Raw genomic sequence first — 14,956 nt, 5'->3', positions numbered from 1 at the left:
TCCTACGTGACAACGAAGGAAGATCACCAAGAGGAAGATCCAGATATAGTGAGTGCTATAATCACTCAACTCCAGCTGCCAAATTTAGCAAAAAAGAAAGTAAAAAAAAAGAGAGGAAAAGAGCGAGTGGCAGAAGCATAAGCTTGTTGGGTATGAAGTTGGACCAGCACTCACTGCTGGAAGGGACCAAGCTCGTGGTGCTCATCTCCTATCTCCCACCAACACTCGTCAACAGACTGCGCCTCCTGGAGGGGGGGGGGGAAATCAAATTTTGTGTAGGCTAAAAGGAACAGATCTAGACAAGGGGGGAAGAAAATGCAGATGCAGGTCAGACGAGAGAGGAGGGAGGGGGAGGAGCTCCGCAGCCAACCCTGTAGCGGCGGGGAGGTCGAAAGCGAGCTCTGCAGGCGGCGCCCGGAAGCTCGGCCAAAGGCCGCGCCAAGCAAGCTGCCGCGCGAAGGGCCACGGCATCAACAGTCTGCACCACCTACTTGGCCGAGGATGGGGCGCACTCGTCGAAGAGGAGGTAGGAGGACCCACCGCGCGTGGTCGGAGAGGAGCTGCCGCAGCCTACGGGACACTGGCACTGCGTGGTGCCACCGTCATCATTGCTTGTGGCCGAGGGCCGGCGCTCCGTCGGCGCCGCTGGTCGCGATGATCGCCGCTCCACCATAGCCGTCGTGCGAGGGTCCCGCACACATCGCCGCCGCCGCCTCGTGCGAGGGCCTCGGCCGGTCCGCCCGGCGATGCGGCACGCTGTCTCACCCCCCACGCGGCTCCTCGGTAGCCGACGCCTCATCTGCCACCTGTGCCGCGCGCGCCCCTGAGCGCCGCACCGCCGTGGACGGCTGCAACTCGTGGGCGGTAGCGGGCTGCCTGTGCGCTGCTCTCGCCACGGCCGTCGTGCAACGCATCTCCAGGCGCCGCTCGCGCCGTGCCGCGACCCATTGCCCCGCCCCGCACCAAGAGCCGCGTCCTGGCGGGGGTAGTTCCCCTCGCCTTGCGCTTGGATGGTGGCGGGGGTGGTGGGACGAGCCCATGGCGCCTCAGATGGAGGGCTGGCCGGGGGTGGTGCGGCTGGTGAGGCTAGCCCGTGGAGGGGTTGGCTGCGGCAAGGTGCGTAGGGCCAGGATCGCAGGCGGCGGCGACCGGCGGAAGAGGCGGGGCGTTGGGTGGGAGGAGGGCGCGGTGTTGGGTGGGAGGAGGGCGCTGCTCCTCGCCTGGTGCCGTCGGCGGGCTCGGGAAGCCCGTGCGCGCCGGCGCCGGTTGGGGCACAGCTCACGGAAATTTCTAGGAGGAAGCGATGGCAGCGGCTTTTGTTGACTTGGGAGACTATCCGGTGAAGAAGCTGAGGCACACTGTTTACTTTACGACTTCAGCGGAGTGAAGTAAACGCGAGAAGATGTGAACACACGAAAAAAACAGCGAATGCGTTTATACATGTGTGAACGCTTCGACCTGAAAGAGGACGCTGTGATTGGCATGCTGGGAATCGGTTATCACCGTTGATTAGAAATCGGAGGGACTTTAGAATTTTCGCTGACGTGGATGCTCCCAGAGCTCACGGAGGCGTGGGGGAATAATACATAGAAATTATATATCTAGAAAAAAACAAATTGACCTATAATTTTGAACGGATGAAGTAATTATTTAAGAAGATAAAAACTGGTGTGTTTAGAAGAATTTGAATTTGTGTAAACAGCATACATACATATATACGCATTCTTCATCGGGCAGGCCGGGTGAGAATTCATTCACTCGGGCTGGCGACAGATAGAAAAGGCCCATTAAGCAGCAAAGAAGGCGTCAGCAGCATCTTCCAGTGATCACATTCAGTTCAATGCATACACATTCATGCATGATCCATTTCCTTACATGCTTACAGTTCATTCAGTCATCTATAGTATATATAGGTACGGACTGTTTTGCACTAATAATCCGCAGCTCCTGCGTACAAATTGACCCATGCATGGATATCCCAATCTGACTTGAGCTATTCCTGCTTGCAACAACACAAAACAAACAGTACATCCTAACAAGTCAACATCAGTACATGGACTTCTCATGCAGTTGGAAAACAATTCCATCGTTCAGGAGGCACAACCTACCTAGCTACTACACTACAGGTGAGCTTGGCTCAAGCCGTCAGGCCTTAGTTCTGTCTCTGCGTGCTGGATCGCATGAACCCTGCTCCCTCACCTCACCCACGCAGGTACCCATTTCTTCCGCAAGTTTTATCGCACCCACAGCAGTCCTTGACTCAGACTCTTGCACCTTTTTAGTCTTTCCGCTAAGCGAGCCACCAGCTGCAAAGGTAGGGATAGTGAGTAAACAAGAATACACAATAAGTATCCACTAACTCTGGTATTGCTCCGCGACAGGAACTGTGTTGGTACCTTGCCACTCGTAAACAACTTTAGACTCCCCCTTAATCACCTTTGGGTACTGATCTATGCGAGAATCTTCTAGTATCAGTTCTTCAACCTACGTCAAAACAGAAATGAGAATCGGAGCATGAGTTTTTGTAACTTATCAGAGTAATAGCAAGTGGTGAATGTTTAGAGGCTCATTAATATAACAACAAAGGGTTGAACTCTGTTGATTATCTGGCCAATAACAAAGATGTGCACGATACAAGTATCCCAGACAGCCCTTTTCACTGCCATCAACAGAGAAATTGTGTATCCTGAATAAGCTGCAGCAAAGAGCAGTCTTTTCTTTTAACTACTTATAACATATTCAAAACTATTAGATTGAAACTATAATTTCATATTACTATCCAGGAAAAATAACATTGATAAATCATTTATGCACGTGAAATTGTAAGTATTATTGCTATAAATGTTGCAGCTAATTACATTTAATAGAAGAATCTATTATCTAAACTATGGCAAGTAATCCATACATTGCATGGATTACAGGCAAGCACTGCCATGACATTTTGAGCCTGTAACAGCCAGCTTTTCTAAAGTCATAACAACTACAGCATCCCAAAATAATATAGATAAATGACAACCAAGATAACTACCTTCTTCCACAAGGAAGCATTCTTTCTCTCTCGAGGAACCAGCAGATGATCCCTCAGCCAAGACGCAACCACCCAAGGCTCACAATCAGAATTGCCAATCTTGGCATTCACAGCATTATCTTCAAGGATTTCACACACCTACTGAATGAAAACAGACAAAGGTAGAAATACAAGAGGGTCCGAAAAGAGTTAGTGCAAAATAAAAACTCAACTCCAAATGATGTAAACAACACTCTGAATGTGTATTAACAAAGAACTTTTTGAAGCAGAGAAATTGTATGCATTCTCCCTCACACATGAGAAGCGAACAAAGTGGAAATGGTTGGTAAGTTGCATAAAATTTAATTTTAGTATTGCTGTTATCCCAAATAAATTTTCTGGAAAACAATACTAACGGGTATAGAATGTTACACTTTTCTGGTTCGTTTATCCAAGTAAATTCAATTTGCCAATTGCCATAGTAGTTAAATCTCATTATCCATGTGATATATAGCAAAATAGAATTTTATATCAATAGAACACCAATTGCACCAGCGCCATGAAAATCTAAGCAGCAGTTGATAAACACTCGAACAAAGGCAGGGGGAACAAAATATAATACCTGCTCATATATTTCCTCAGCTCTATTTGATAATGCTTGTCTCCAGTAAATGGTGCACAGTCCGCGGAGCAGTGCTGCAAACTTGGGTTCGATCATCACTTGAGCTGCCTATATACAAGCTGCATGCTTAAGATAGTAATGGCACGAGCATACCAGGATAGAAAAGCTTGCCACAAAGATGATATTTCTAGAGATCCATTGACGAACTTGACAAGTGAGGGGCATGTAACGCTCTGCGACCAGCTCAGGACATTTAAATGCTTCAGCTCTGAAGTGGAAAAAATCAAGAGGGTTACGCTTAGCATCCACCATGCAATGTAGAATGAGGATAAAAGTTGTGAGGTAGCATACTGGTTGGAGGTAAAAGTTGTCTCGAAGAAGCCCTGAGCAGTGTCCAGCACCCTAGCTTTCACAAGTTGGATGGCATCCTCAGTTAAGCCGGCAGGATTCTTTGATAAGAGTTCATCGACTGTATCTGAGACGTCATGCTTCTGAAACTGGAATTCAGGAAACGAGTTGCAGCAGGATATGGGGATGTAGCTAGCAGCCAGTAATAAATTGAAGAGATTTGAGGTGTGCGCAGACCAAGATTTTGGTGGGCTGGCCGCATAAAGCACGAGCATGCTGATCGCAGATCCTCAGCTGTAGCAACTCTGACTTGATTTGTAGAGAATAGAACAAGACGGGTATAGCCTAGGCATGAGTTGGCAATTGCAGGCAAGGAAGGAAGAAAGAGAAGGCAAGTGCAGTACAATCTTGGTAGCTGTTTGGCTGAGCAAGCCATCCTCTATGCATGATCCTCCGTATCTCTTGAAACCCTGGACGCACTCGAGCTGACCGTCCACGCATCGGCCGTTGTGGGGGCAAGGTTGACACGAATCTGCGCGCCATGCCTTGGTTACTCTCTACTAACTACTTACTAGTTGTAGCAACGGAAGTACTCCTAGCACTAGCAGTGAAGGAAGACCGAGATCCGAGAAGGAAGGAGGTCTCAGTAGTACCGTCGGCGTAGTCATCGGGCGATTGGACGGAGTCGCAGAAGGGCTCAGGGCGGCGGTTGAGCCGGCTGCAGGCCGCTGCGGCTGCGGAGGCGATGGTGAGGACGGCCAGCAGGCGGAGGAGGTCCTCCCTGGCAGGGAAGAGGCCGGGAGGGGGCTCGGCGGCGCCCCTCCGCCTGCTGCTGGCGCTCGGGGGGAGGGGGCCCGGCCGCCGCGGCGAACGCGACGGCATGGTCTGGTCTGTCTCTCGCCGCTCCGGCTGGTCCTCCTCTGCCCCTGGCCCATATCCGCTGGAGGAGGAGGTTGCCGGGCTTCTGTTGGGCCTTAGGTTTGCATAGGGACCTAGGGTAAGTACATCTTTGTGTTATTGTGTATATTCCTCCGTTCCAAAATATAGGTCATTTTGATTTTTCTAAATTTATATATTTTACTATAAATCTAGATATATATTATATCTAGATGTATGGCAAATACTATCTCTACTACTAAAATCTCTACTACTAAAAAGAAGCTATTGATTTCTTGGGTATTAGACAACAGGGTTCACCTTACCGTTTTTTATTGTAGCGGTAACCGTTTTTTGAAAAAAAAAATTGACTTTTGTATTTTTGAATTTTGAATCGGAAAACACCGTTAACCGATGTTAGACAAGTATCGGACCGGTAACCGCATCCCGTTCAGTAGTGGTATCGGGAAAATCACCGGTAACCGGCCGTAAGGTGAACCCTGTTAGACAAGTATTGATTGCAGATGGGGTGTGGCTGATTGCCCAATGTCTAGGTCGCAGTGACACCAATGCTTTGCTCCAAGCCCAGACAGCAACATGAGCCCAGCCCCTTGACTATTGTTAGTTTGACTCATCGAGAATCATGAGATTGCCATGCCCGAGTTGTCAAGGTACAGATTGTATTATTTTCAACATCTTTTATAAATATTTTGTTGACTAATGGTTCTCAGATTGGACAATTAAAAGATACTACAAATTTTGGATGTGTTTCAGGTTAGACAGGGCCAGGATTGATCAAGGATGATAAGGATTAGAAGTTCGCATTGCGGTGGTTTTGGTGCACCACCAATCATCCCTGGATTGTTGCTTTCATCTGAAACCAAATTCACTTTAAGGTAATTGTGGTGTCATGTTGGTGCACTTCTTTGTGATTACTGACTACTAAAGCCATATGATTACCCTCACTCATGGATGCACGGTGGCACAGTATGTATTTTGGTTGCTCACTCTATATTGTGCTTCGTTTTATACTATGTTAGTGATTTCATATAAACTTACGGTGTATTTACTCTTTTTTGTGAGCATCGGTTGAGCTCTGCACTTCACTCAAACTAATAAATATATAAATTTAACCAATAATAAAAAGAAAATCTTTCATATTCTTTCTTATCATTTTCACAAATTATAATATTTTCTAGGATTTTTTCCTGTATAAACAACTTAATGTAGCTAACATTTTGTACCTATCAGATCATGGGACCTGCTATCTCTGGTTGAGCTGTGTCCAAAAACTGAAGATTCATCCATATTAGATTGTAAGGCCGTTGACTTTGTATATTTTGTATGCAATAACCTTGAGTTTTTTAGTGTTTTCCATGCATATTTGGTATGCTATAAAATATATATTTCATGTGTGCATGCACATGCCTCAATTGCTACATGTAACTACAAGTATTTTATTTTGTATAATAAAGATTGATTCTAATACAAAAAAGTTGTTTTTTCTGCCCGTAGCAACGCACTGTCACAAACCTAGTGAATCTAAAAAAGTCAAAACGACCTACATTTTGGAACGGAGAGAGTACAAAACAAGTACTATAAAATAGATGTCAGAGGGCTTGTTTGCGAGATCTAGAGACTTAGTTGCAGTATCCAAATACCTATTTGTAAATTTTAAGGACTCATTTGTAAATCTTAGAGATCTTCTTGTAATATTCTACCTCACCAATAGAATAAACATAAACGACCACCTCCTCATCCTTATAAATAGCTCTCCATGGGGTGGAGGTGGGGACTTTTGACCTCTTGCTCTCTTGCCTCTTTTGCTTACTTAGCTTGCTCTCTCTCTTTCTAAAGTTACTATGTTGAGTTTTGGCCACTATTTATATTTTCTGTTTGGTTCCGATCCCCAACAGGCCCATTGCCGGCCCGTGGCGAAGATCTGGTTGGTTGTCAGTCGGCCCATGAAGGAAAGGAAGGGCTGCTGGACAAATATCCCAAATGTTAGGCATTACATCCGTGACTGGCAATTAAACCATTACACAAGATCCAATAATTATTTTTTGTTCCAGAACAATTTATTTTGTTCTGATACAAAATATTTTTTTATTATTGGAACAATTGAAAATTGTTCCGAAATAAAGAAAAAATTGTTCTAAAATAAATTTGACTGGATTACACATGTGAATTGGTTTGTTGGGCCAATTTAGCCCCAACCTTAGTGTGAGAAGTCTGCTGGGGTCAACAGCGCCCGATGAATACGGAGTTTTTTAAATATTTACCACTATACCGAATGTCACTAGTCCGTTTAGCACTTTTAAAATGACGCCTACATATTTACCACTATTTTCTTGTGGCTCTTTCGTTTGTACCACTTTTGCCTACGTGGCACGCCAGGTCGACACGACACGGTGGCGCCCAGTCAGCTCGGTGTGCGAAATGTCCTCTCTGCCCCTGATCTCCTCCTCTCTTCTGCCTCTCCGACAGCTGGGTCTCGCAGCTCCTCTCATTGCCAGGTGGGCCCCCACTGGTCAAATTCATCTTCCAAGTGGGGCCCACTGGTCAGATTCATCTTCCAAGTGGGCGCTGGCGGTGGTGGTGTCGCTCTCCGACCCCGAGCGCAGGCGGCGCGCGTAGGTCGAGGCCGCGGGCGTCGGCGACAAGGAGGCCGTCCGCGCCAACTTCAACTCGACGGGCTTCGAGCGGTGGCGCAAGATCTACGGGTAGGCGATGGAGGGCGTGAACCGCGTGTAGCTGGACATCCGGGAGGGCCACGCGCAGACGGTGGCCAAGGCGCTGGCGAAGCTCCGCGACTCTTCGCTGCAGTTGGCGGGGCGCGACGGCCTGCGACGCCGGGCGCGGGACGGGGTCGCTGTCCATCTCGCTGGCGGCGGAGGGCGTCGACGTGCTGGCCTCCGACATCTCTCCGGCGATGGTGTCGGAGGCACAGCGGCAGGCGCAAGCGGCGCAGGCGGCGCAGCCAGCGTGGTCCCCATTTCGGATGCCGCGGTTCGAGGTGCGCGACCTGGAGAGCCTCGAGGGCCGGTACGATGTGGTGGTGTGCCTGGACGTGCTCATCCACTACCCGCACGAGGAGGCGCGCGCCATGATCCGGCACCTGGCCTCACTCGCGCGGGGAGCGGCTGCTCATTAGCTTCGCGCCCAAGATGCTCTACTTCGACCTGCTCAAGCGCGTCGGCGAGCTGTTCCCGGGCCCGTCCCCGTGAAGTAGAGGTAAAAGATGAATCTGACTAGTGGGGCCCACTTGGCAGTGAGAGGAGTTGCGGGACCCAGCTGTCAGAGAGATAGAAGAGAGGAGGAGATCAGGGGCAAGGAGGATATTTTGCACCCCGAGCTGACCGGGCGCCACCGTCTCGTGCCGACCTGGCGTGCCACGTAGGCAAAAGTGGTACAAATGAAGGAGCCATGAGATAATAATAGTAAGAGAACGTATCAGGTGCAAACCAACCTCTCTGTATGGAAACTTCAATCTGAGCCATCGGATTAACATCCAAGAGGCATGGGGGATTGGGTAATTTTGCAGTCTGGACCCGCTCTTGAATTTGGTAATCACACTTTTGCAAATCCCCCCTCCCAACCCCTGCGCCCCTCCTCTTGGATGTTGATCCGATGGCCCAGATTGAAGTTTCTGTAGTTTGCATGTAGAGGTTGGTTTGCACCTGATATCAAACCTGGGCATGGGCTGCCCGACCCGACGGACCCGACCCAACCCGCCCGAAAATAGCCCGACCCGACCCGACCCGAAGAGTTTGATGGGCGGGCTCGGGTCAAAATTTTTGACCCGGTATGACTGACGGGCCGGGCACGGGCTAAAAATTTTGACCCGAAACCCGAAAAACCCGAAGGAACCCGACATTTTACATAGGCCCGGCCCGACCCGACCCGACCCGACTGGCTGTCGGGTCGGGTGCGGGCTCAATTTTACGGCCCGGCCACCGGGTCGGGTCGGGCACGGGCCGCTAGAAAAAACACCGGGCTTTTTTTGGCCCGACCCGAACCCGACCCGGCCCGGAGGATGCCCAGGTCTACCTGATATGTTCCCTAATATAGTAAATATATAAGCGTCATTTTAAGTGTGCTAAATGGACTGTGCCATTTCGTATAGTGGCAAATCTATCTATCTATACTACTAGTAGAGTGCACGTGCGACACGCACGTGTTTAAAAAACCTAATAAATTACTAATAGTTATAAAAAAATAATTTTCCATGTGTTATTCTACATCTTAGGTGTAGAAGTTTATTCTACACCAATAGCTAAAATGAGCAAAATTACTGCACAAATTTTCAATATTCAGTAGTTCAGTAATCTTTCAGAAGAGCTGGAGGTTCAGTTGCTCAAACTTTAGACATGCTTTTATTATTGTGGTCAAATATATCCTTAACAAAATATTTTGAAATTTAGTTTTCTGGATGAAAAATACCAAATCACCGGTTCAATTTGTACACCCTGCAAGGAAATAAGAAACCATTAAATTAATCATAAAGGGGTATATTGCCGCACAGTATGATCCAATATGGTTGCTAGAAAGAATAGTAACAGAAATCATAAAACAAATTATTGGTAAATTAGGATATGATGTACTGCTCTAATTAATATACTAAATATTATTTTTTTTAAAAAAATAAGAAGGACTTACTTCTTCCCCTCTGACTGCATTTACATCCTCGGTAGAAGACACCAAAAACATGCTCCACAAATATAGAATGCAAATAACCGTGTCATTTTTCTTCTTTTCTTAGCTAAATCTTTCAGCTAGTTCATTTCGTAACTAAAGGCTTCTCACACATGATCCTACTCACCTGAGTCCTGGCTGATTTTTAGCTCTGCTACTCCACAAGTCCACATGCTTTTAGTTACAAAATCCTGACCGATGGTAAAATTTACCAACACAACGTGTAAGATGATCATTGCCGGCATTTTATCAAGCATGTGGTGAGCATGCATGCTGCATGCAGTAGACGGCTGCAGGGATGGAACAATACCGCTAGCTGCAGCTTACCCACAAATTGGGAGGCGTCTCCAGGACTCCACCAAAAGTCACTCTAGTGAAGAAGTAGAGGAGGAGAACCAGTGATTCAACCAGGCATCTCAAGGCCATTCTGGTGGCATCGGATGCACAAAAGAAGAGGCTTCTATTCCTTCGCCTTGAGAGGGAGCAGCAGGGCGAGCATGACAGCTGCCCAGGCTGCCCTCACCATCCAAAAGCAAATCACGCCCGTCGCCGCATCTCGTCGTGCTGACCCGGAGCCGAGCGCTGTCAAGTGAGCCGCCGCCCGGGCCACCCTCCTCCGAGTGCACACACCGCTGACCAGCGAGGGCACGACACTGCTTTGCGTGCAGCCCATGGCTTCTGCTGCTGCCAGGTCCACCTCCTCCTGCACCCATGGATCCGCGACGAGAAAGGTGAGCGCCGCACTTGCTTTCCCTCGATGATGGAGCCGCGTTCACCGAAACCGCCATCGATCTCTGCCTATGAAAATTGGGGAAGCCAGCCTGACCGCCTCGTCCTGTGGCCGCAGCCACCACCGAAGCGATGTGATGGGAAGGAGAGGAGGACCAGCCCGCTCGCAGTCGCAGACGCCACCTCTACTGCTCTGCTTCTGGCTCTGCGTGCTCACACTTCGCTAACGGCAAGGAGCGCGTGGAGAGCAACAGGATGGGGAGGGCGGCCAGCTTTGCGGTGCAGATGGGCAAGGGTAATCAGGCAAGCAAACGGGATTGAACGCCGGTACAGCGGGCGGGTGAGAGGAATCAAGGTGAAATTGAGATGGGGATGAACACCTGAGTACCTGACAAGCGTAATAGCGCCAACGCGGCTCCCTCAGCAGCAAATAGCTCCGGCTTCATGGCCCGTAGCTCGCCCAGCCTGCGCGGCCCGCCCCCGCAGCTGCCGGCATCCGCCGCTGGGATGTCTGGCCTACGCCCGCATCGGAGGGCGCCGCATCGGAGAGCGTGGATGTGAATGGGGAAGGGTGGGGCCGTGGGGGAGCACGACGCGGATGGACGAGGAGCAGGAAACAGCGGATGGAGAAAGATGATGGCGCTGCGGCGCTTGGAAGGGGTGAAGGAAAGGGATGCTTGATTGGCGGGGAAAATTGCGATTCTCGCGGGCGGGATTGAAGTTGGGTACGCGGGTGGGTAACAAATTCTTGTATAGAAAACTTTCTTCCATCTTAGATCTGACAAGTGGGGCTATTGTGAGGGGTACAAAGATGTTTTCTAGGTGAGAAGTATTTTCAATTGTTTTGGTTCTTTATATAGTGTAGATAAAAAATCTAAACAATTGAAACACTTTTTACCAAGCAAAATATACCCACCCACCTCACAAACCACCAGTTTTATGCCCACATGTAAGCGCAAAGTAATTGACGAGAGGCCTGGTAAAACGAAAACCACCCTCCCACCAGTTGAATCGGAGGTGGAGCACTGTCTTTTTTTCACCCACGACGGTCTCTACCCACCCCTCCGTACCCGCCCTGTGATTGGTCCGTCAACGCCCGATGGCGCGCTTGATGAATCGGATGCTTTTCATCTTTGCATCGCCCGACGCCCGCCCTGGGAACGCTTTCCATCTTTGCGACGCAACGTCGCGCCCGACGCCGAGCGGTATGCGGCTCCAACCACCGCGATGTTGTCTACGTCTGCCTTCGATCCGTGCCGCCGAACCATCGCACAGGGGCCGCTCCGCGTGAGCAACGCCGAAAAAAAACTGCCCGCCAGAGTCCGGCGCGGCCGCCGTCGCGCTGTGCCGGAGACAGCGGCGACAGGTTTCCGTCAGTCCACCTGAGTCTGGTGGCCGCCGTAGTGCTATACCACGTTGGCAAGGGGAAAGTTGCAGCACCATCAGGAATTCCACGTTGTAAGTTGTCCAATGCAAGTCGTGGTCTTGATGTAGACAAATTAATCATATTTGTCCTCCGACTTGCTGTGCAAGTGCTCGATCCAACAGTAGTCGGAGACTTGTTGGCCGCGTCCAAGCTACAGGCGTGAGGTGGGATCCCGTCAGTGTCGAGCTCTAGCGAAACCCGCTTCAACGGCGTCGCAAGGGATCGACTACCGGAAGGCCGAGTTCCAGGTCGACCACGAGTGGCGCCGCCGCCTCCTGGTCCTGGCGATCCGCTAGAGCACCGCGCTTGATGCAATATGTTCCGGCGAGGCGAAGCGTGGCTGACAGTGGATGCGCCGCCACCTGGTCCCAGCCATCCGCTAGGGACTGCGCCAAGCCCTGGCAACATAGGAGAGCTGCCGCTACCAGGAGGTCATCGATCCTCCGTCAACCAAAGTCCTTTTTTGTTGACGCCTCTCATCTGGGTACAGCTGTAGTGTCTGTTCATACATATACACGCACACCCACACACACTCACCCTACACACGCACACCACTGTACACATACAAACAGCCCTACAACTACACTCAGAAACGAAAACCGCGTCCTTCTCGAGATCACCGGATGACTCCGTAGGCGACGGGCGCGTCGCATTCCCTTTGTGGCTCCACAACCAAAGTCCTTTTCTGGCGTCGTCGATGAATGCACGGGACCGTGACAGTGGCAAGCGACCAATGCTACGTGCTGAATGTTCATCCGAAACAGGGAGCCCTACGTAAGTATTTTCATCTTGGTGCTGTTCTTCTTCTATATGTGATGTGTCAGTACATCCTGTATATATCTATATTCTGCAGACCCATGGAGTCGCGCCTTCCACTTTCTAATGTCACAAGCACGATTGATTCCTGTGTTGCAAAGAGATCCAGGAAGACAGACAAAAATTCCTCTTATGCAGGTCGTGTTTGTAGTTTCCCAATCCTAATTTTGGTGATTTTGTTCATAGACAATGATAATGTTCAATATATTTTCCTAATTTCGGTGGTTTTGTTCATAGACAAGGATAGTGTTCAATGATGTTATATTTTTTGTGTTCAGGGCTTTCAACATTGGATTTAAAACTGCAAAAGGACAGAGATAGGTATGCAAGGCTGACAGATGAGCAAAAGGCCTAGAGGAACGCAAAAAGAAGGGAGAATTATTCCCGGAAGAAGTCCGGAATCAGTCAACAAGTTCCATGTGCCTCAAGTGATTCAAAAAGTATGATAGATTCAAACATAGGCACTGCTGTACCAGCACCAGGTGTACCAAATAATATATATCCAGTCGAACGAACATGAGTCAATTAATATGGTAGAACACATATATTTGCCTGTGCCGACAGGATTGACGCGACTTTTTCCCATCCATGAAAATGATGAGGATTTAGTTCCTCTGATTTTGCCCGTCCAGGAAGTGTCCACCATGCTACAAACAGTTCGTGGCAATGCTGACACATCATCAGGTAAGTATCCTGATGATATTCATGCAGGAGAGCACAAGCAAATATATTTAATCTCGGTTTTTTGGTTTTGTTTTCAGCGCCATTTGGTTTCAAGCAGCCTTTCGCGATTCAAGGTATCAACGCTATTTTTGTAAGTGTCGGTGTCCTGACCCGGCGGTCTAGACCCAACCAGTGATGATGCTGTGTGTTCCTCGTCCCAGATGTTGATGCAAGAGGCAACACAGTAACGCACGGGTTTATCTTGGTTCCGGCCGTGGGACCGTACGTCCAGCAAAGGGGTGTGCGAGAGCACTGTACTGTCTTGCACCGGGGGTGCCTGTAGTAGGGGGTACAAGCGAGGCGAGAGAGGGAGGGAAGCTCCCAAGTCTCTGCTAGAGGGGGAGTTGATTGAGGCGAGTGCCAATATCGGGGCTCAGAAGAGCGTATGTGCTCTGTGAGTAGTGCTAAGCGTTGTGTTCTACCGAATGGGTCGACCCCCTTAAGGGAAAGCCCGCCTCCTCCTTTTATAGACACAAGAAGGGACGGTGTACAGGGGATCATGGAAGTCATCGTCTTCTCCCCGAATCGCGGGGGTGCAGTGGTCGAGCACTGTGGGAAGTACATTGTGGGGTATGGCGCCGGGCGTGGCAGTCGTCCTGGGCATCATCCTTGGTCTTGCGGAGATCACGCCGGCATCCTGGCGGCTCCAGCGGGCGGCGTGGTCGTTGCTGTGGGGGGTACCATCCTCCAGGCGTGGCCTGGCGCTGTTCCGAGGGTCCTACAGGCCAGGGTCTTGTCCTGGTCAAGGCCGGAGCCGCTTCTGAGGGTCGTGCCCATGCCGTTTGAGGGCTCCGCGGAAGGGAAAGTACGGAGGAGGTATGGGGAGTTGGCAGTATAGTAGCTGGAGCAGTGCCGAGCATGTCTTGCACTGCGTCGCAGGTTCCCACAGTGTCATCACAGCGTCCGGAATGGCGGAGCAGTGACCGGAGTTGGCGGACGAGACTTCGGTCCCAGCTACTGTGGGGAATGGCAGCATGATGCCGTCTGACCCGGGCGCTGTGGAGGAGTAGTTGGCATTAATGCCTCTGTACGGCGGGCGGGTGAGTGGAAGGGCCGTTTGTCTCTTCCGTCGAGGGGGTTGCCTCGAGCGAGGCGGAGATGTTCTGCTTTCTCGAGGGCAGGCTCGCTACCCTCGAGCGAGGCGGAGACGATCCGCCTCCCCGAGGGTGGGCTCGCTACCCTCGAGCGAGGCGGAGGCGTGGGGCGCGGTCGAGGGCTCCGGTGGGGAGCCCTCGAGCGAGGCGGAGATCACCCCGCGGGTCCGAGGGGGGTGCGGATGGGCCGCACTACGTACGTGGGCCGCGTGTTGAGCTTCTTTGAGTCCTTTCCTTTCTTCCTGATTGGAAGGAGGCTGTAGGCCTTCGTGGGCCCGGTTACCCAGCATGTGTTTGTGTTTTTAGGGCGATTTTAGTCCCCCTAATTAGGGTGCCCCTAATCATGGTACCCGACAATAGCCCCGAGCCTTTGGTCGAGTCAAGGGATTCGGCCAGAGGGTATTTTGGCGATTTTACCCCTTGATGTGATCGATCGGCGTTGCGCTCCCGCCAGGCGCATCCGGGTGCTGGCCTGGCGGACGCGACAACTTGTCGGTTGGGCCAGTGCGCCTGCGGAAAAAGTACTCCGAGGCGCGCCCTTCTTGTTTTGTTCCGGGGACAAGACGCGTCATCGTGCTGAGCAGGCCAGGGCTATGATGGCGCCTGTTGCTCTGCAACTG

The 14,956-nt window shown here is 50.5% G+C and overlaps 1 protein-coding gene, 1 long non-coding RNA gene and 1 pseudogene across 2 annotated transcripts; 1 reads left to right on the top strand and 2 right to left on the bottom strand.

The window, feature by feature from the left end:
- Positions 1 to 1,815: 1,815 nt before the first annotated feature.
- On the bottom strand, positions 1,816 to 4,901 carry LOC120647659. The gene is made up of 9 exons (XM_039924534.1): positions 4,631 to 4,901; positions 4,382 to 4,509; positions 4,215 to 4,286; positions 3,981 to 4,126; positions 3,783 to 3,897; positions 3,630 to 3,710; positions 3,029 to 3,166; positions 2,397 to 2,484; positions 1,816 to 2,306 (listed from the first exon to the last, which is right to left on the bottom strand). The coding sequence occupies exons 1-9, from the start codon at positions 4,857 to 4,859 to the stop codon at positions 2,146 to 2,148; spliced, it is 1,158 nt and encodes a 385-aa protein (XP_039780468.1). The 5' UTR covers positions 4,860 to 4,901; the 3' UTR covers positions 1,816 to 2,145.
- Positions 4,902 to 7,114: 2,213 nt separating this feature from the next.
- LOC120647660 lies at positions 7,115 to 8,127 on the top strand (annotated as a pseudogene).
- Positions 8,128 to 9,156: 1,029 nt separating this feature from the next.
- LOC120647661 lies at positions 9,157 to 10,959 on the bottom strand. The gene is made up of 2 exons (XR_005664854.1): positions 9,513 to 10,959; positions 9,157 to 9,322 (listed from the first exon to the last, which is right to left on the bottom strand). It is a non-coding gene; the product is annotated as an uncharacterized LOC120647661 (long non-coding RNA).
- Positions 10,960 to 14,956: the final 3,997 nt, after the last annotated feature.

Source organism: Panicum virgatum, chromosome 9K (assembly GCF_016808335.1).
Source record: "Panicum virgatum strain AP13 chromosome 9K, P.virgatum_v5, whole genome shotgun sequence".
In the NCBI taxonomy this organism is placed as follows: domain Eukaryota; kingdom Viridiplantae; phylum Streptophyta; class Magnoliopsida; order Poales; family Poaceae; genus Panicum; species Panicum virgatum.
Note: the sequence above shows the minus strand (reverse complement) of the source record. Positions and strands in the feature narration are given on the sequence as shown.

Bases quoted from the DNA above. Each gene is read 5' to 3' on its own strand.
- LOC120647659 (XM_039924534.1), bottom strand. From the start codon at position 4,859: ATGCCGTCGCGTTCGCCGCGGCGGCCGGGCCCCCTCCCCCCGAGCGCC. The intron at 4,127-4,214 runs GTCTGCGCACAC...CCTGAATTCCAG, and splicing joins GCCAGCCCACCAAAATCTTG to TTTCAGAAGCATGACGTCTC. The intron at 3,898-3,980 runs GTATGCTACCTC...TTTCCACTTCAG, and splicing joins ACAACTTTTACCTCCAACCA to AGCTGAAGCATTTAAATGTC.